This window comes from Arvicola amphibius, chromosome 2 (genome assembly GCF_903992535.2).
Source record: "Arvicola amphibius chromosome 2, mArvAmp1.2, whole genome shotgun sequence".
NCBI classification, from domain to species: Eukaryota; Metazoa; Chordata; class Mammalia; order Rodentia; family Cricetidae; genus Arvicola; species Arvicola amphibius.
In genome coordinates, this window is record NC_052048.2 from 105,649,200 (window position 1) to 105,652,017 (window position 2,818).

The 2,818-nt window shown below is 45.0% G+C and overlaps 1 protein-coding gene across 1 annotated transcript; it reads right to left on the reverse strand.

Moving 5' to 3' along the window:
* Positions 1-260: 260 nt before the first annotated feature.
* LOC119808171 (heat shock cognate 71 kDa protein-like) lies at positions 261-2,463 on the reverse strand. The gene has a single exon (XM_038320564.1). It carries the CDS (start codon positions 2,454-2,456, stop codon positions 516-518), a length of 1,941 nt encoding a protein of 646 aa, XP_038176492.1. The 5' UTR covers positions 2,457-2,463; the 3' UTR covers positions 261-515.
* Positions 2,464-2,818: the final 355 nt, after the last annotated feature.

Sequence of the window (2,818 nt, forward strand, 5' to 3'; positions counted from 1 at the left end):
AAGTTGCTTACAATGTACTTCCTGTTTACTTAGATAGTAGAATATCCTTCTGTGGTCTTTGAAGAGTTAAAGACAGATAATTATAGCTTTCTTTAGTTATGCTAAAAGATAAATTAGATAAAAAACTTTAGACTCACAAAGATAAGATAGATAACAGAATATTATCTTTAATTTTTGCCTTATACAAATGGACTATTGTAACTGCAATTCTTGCTTGATAACTGTTTTGTTATGTGTAATTTTATTTTTTTTTTTGGTGGTGCCAATTTAAATATTTTTATTAGACATTGCATTTTCTGTTTTATTAGACATTGCATTTTCCACTTAGGATACAGTTATAAAGTGCAATGCTTATTTCACTCCCTGTGCACATTGAACATGTTCAAGTATTGAGAATGCCCAGTAAATTTATTGTAGCAGTTTGAATTTGAAACTGCCATGAAACTTGCTAAATTTGGGTCCTTCAAATAAATGTTTCCCTGTGGAACAAATGCTACATGTCTACTTGGACTGACTTAATCCACCTCTTCAATGGTGGGCCCTGAAGAAGCACCACCAGATGGAGGAGCTCCTCCACCAGGGAAGCCACCAGGCATTCCTCCAGGCATCCCACCAGCAGTCTGGTACAGCTTGGTAATGATGGGGTTGCAGACTTTCTCCAGTTCTTTCTGCTGGTGTTCAAACTCTTCCTTCTCTGCAGTCTGATTCTTATCCAGCCAACTGATGATCTCGTTGCACTTGTCTAGGATCTTCTGCTTGTCTTCATCATTGATCTTTCCTTGAAGTTTCTCATCTTCAACTGTTGCCTTCATGTTGAAAGCATAAGACTCCAGGGAATTCTTGGAGGACACCTTATCTCTCTGCTTTTCATCTTCAGCTTTGTATTTCTCAGCTTCCTGGACCATGCGCTCAATATCCTCCTTGCTCAAGCGGCCCTTGTCATTGGTGATGGTGATCTTGTTCTCCTTGCCTGTGCTCTTATCTACAGCAGAAACACTGAGGATGCCATTGGCATCAATGTCAAAAGTGACTTCAATCTGGGGAACACCATGGGGTGCTGGAGGGATGCCTGTAAGTTCAAACTTTCCAAGCAGGTTGTTATCCTTGGTCATGGCTCGTTCACCTTCATACACCTGAATGAGCACACCCGGCTGGTTATCAGAGTAGGTGGTGAAAGTCTGGGTCTGCTTGGTAGGGATGGTGGTATTGCGCTTGATGAGGACAGTCATGACTCCACCAGCAGTTTCAATACCAAGGGAAAGAGGAGTGACATCCAAGAGCAGCAAATCCTGAACATTCTCAGACTTGTCTCCAGATAGAATGGCTGCCTGGACAGCTGCACCATAAGCAACAGCTTCATCAGGGTTGATGCTCTTGTTCAGCTCTTTTCCATTGAAGAAGTCCTGCAGAAGCTTCTGAATCTTGGGGATTCTGGTAGAACCACCCACCAGGACAATATCATGGATCTGAGACTTGTCTAGTTTGGCATCTCGAAGGGCCTTTTCTACAGGGTCCAGAGTGCCCCGGAACAGGTCAGCATTTAATTCTTCAAATCGAGCACGGGTAATGGAGGTATAGAAGTCGATTCCCTCATAGAGAGAATCAATCTCAATACTGGCCTGGGTGCTGGAGGAGAGGGTGCGCTTTGCCCGTTCACAGGCAGTACGCAGGCGCCTGACAGCTCTCTTGTTCTCACTGATGTCCTTCTTGTGCTTTCGTTTAAACTCAGCAATGAAATGGTTGACCATCCTGTTGTCAAAGTCTTCTCCACCCAAGTGGGTGTCTCCAGCTGTTGATTTGACTTCAAAAATTCCATCCTCAATTGTGAGGATGGACACATCAAAAGTGCCACCTCCCAAGTCAAAGATCAGCACATTCCTTTCAGCTCCAACCTTCTTATCTAGCCCATAGGCAATAGCAGCAGCAGTCGGCTCGTTGATAATTCGAAGCACATTGAGGCCAGCAATAGTTCCAGCATCTTTTGTTGCCTGGCGCTGAGAGTCATTGAAGTAGGCTGGCACTGTGACCACAGCATTGGTAACCGTCTTCCCCAGATAAGCTTCTGCAATCTCCTTCATCTTAGTCAGAACCATAGAGGACACCTCCTCTGGGTAGAAGCTTTTTGTCTCTCCTTTGTACTCTACTTGGACCTTGGGCCTGCCTGCATCGTTCACCACCATGAAGGGCCAGTGCTTCATGTCAGACTGTACAACAGCATCATCAAACCTACGTCCGATCAGACGTTTGGCATCAAAAACTGTGTTGGTGGGGTTCATCGCAACCTGATTCTTCGCAGCATCCCCAATCAATCGTTCCGTGTCAGTAAAAGCCACATAGCTCGGTGTGGTTCGGTTACCCTGGTCATTGGCAATTATCTCCACCTTCCCGTGCTGGAAGACACCCACACAGGAGTAGGTGGTGCCAAGATCAATACCGACTGCAGGTCCCTTAGACATGGTTGCTCGCGTGTAGGCCCGGCTGTGCTGGCGAGGACACCGCACCAATTCCCCCCAAGCTGGCGCCGCGTTCAATGAGACCCTATGTGTAATTTTATTATATTAATGTTAAAACCTTCCTTTTCAATTGGACAGAAAAGGGGAGATGGTGTGGGATATCCTTCTGTATATGTGTTGCTTTTGTTGTTTAATGAATAAAGCTGCTTTGGCCAATGGCTTAGCAGAATAAAGTTGGGCAGGAAATTGGAACAGAGAGACATATAGAGAGAGTAGGCAGAGTCAACGAGACGCGATACATCTGCCAAAGGAAACAGATGCTGGGCACTTACCAGTGGGCCACAGCCTTATGCTGATACACAGAA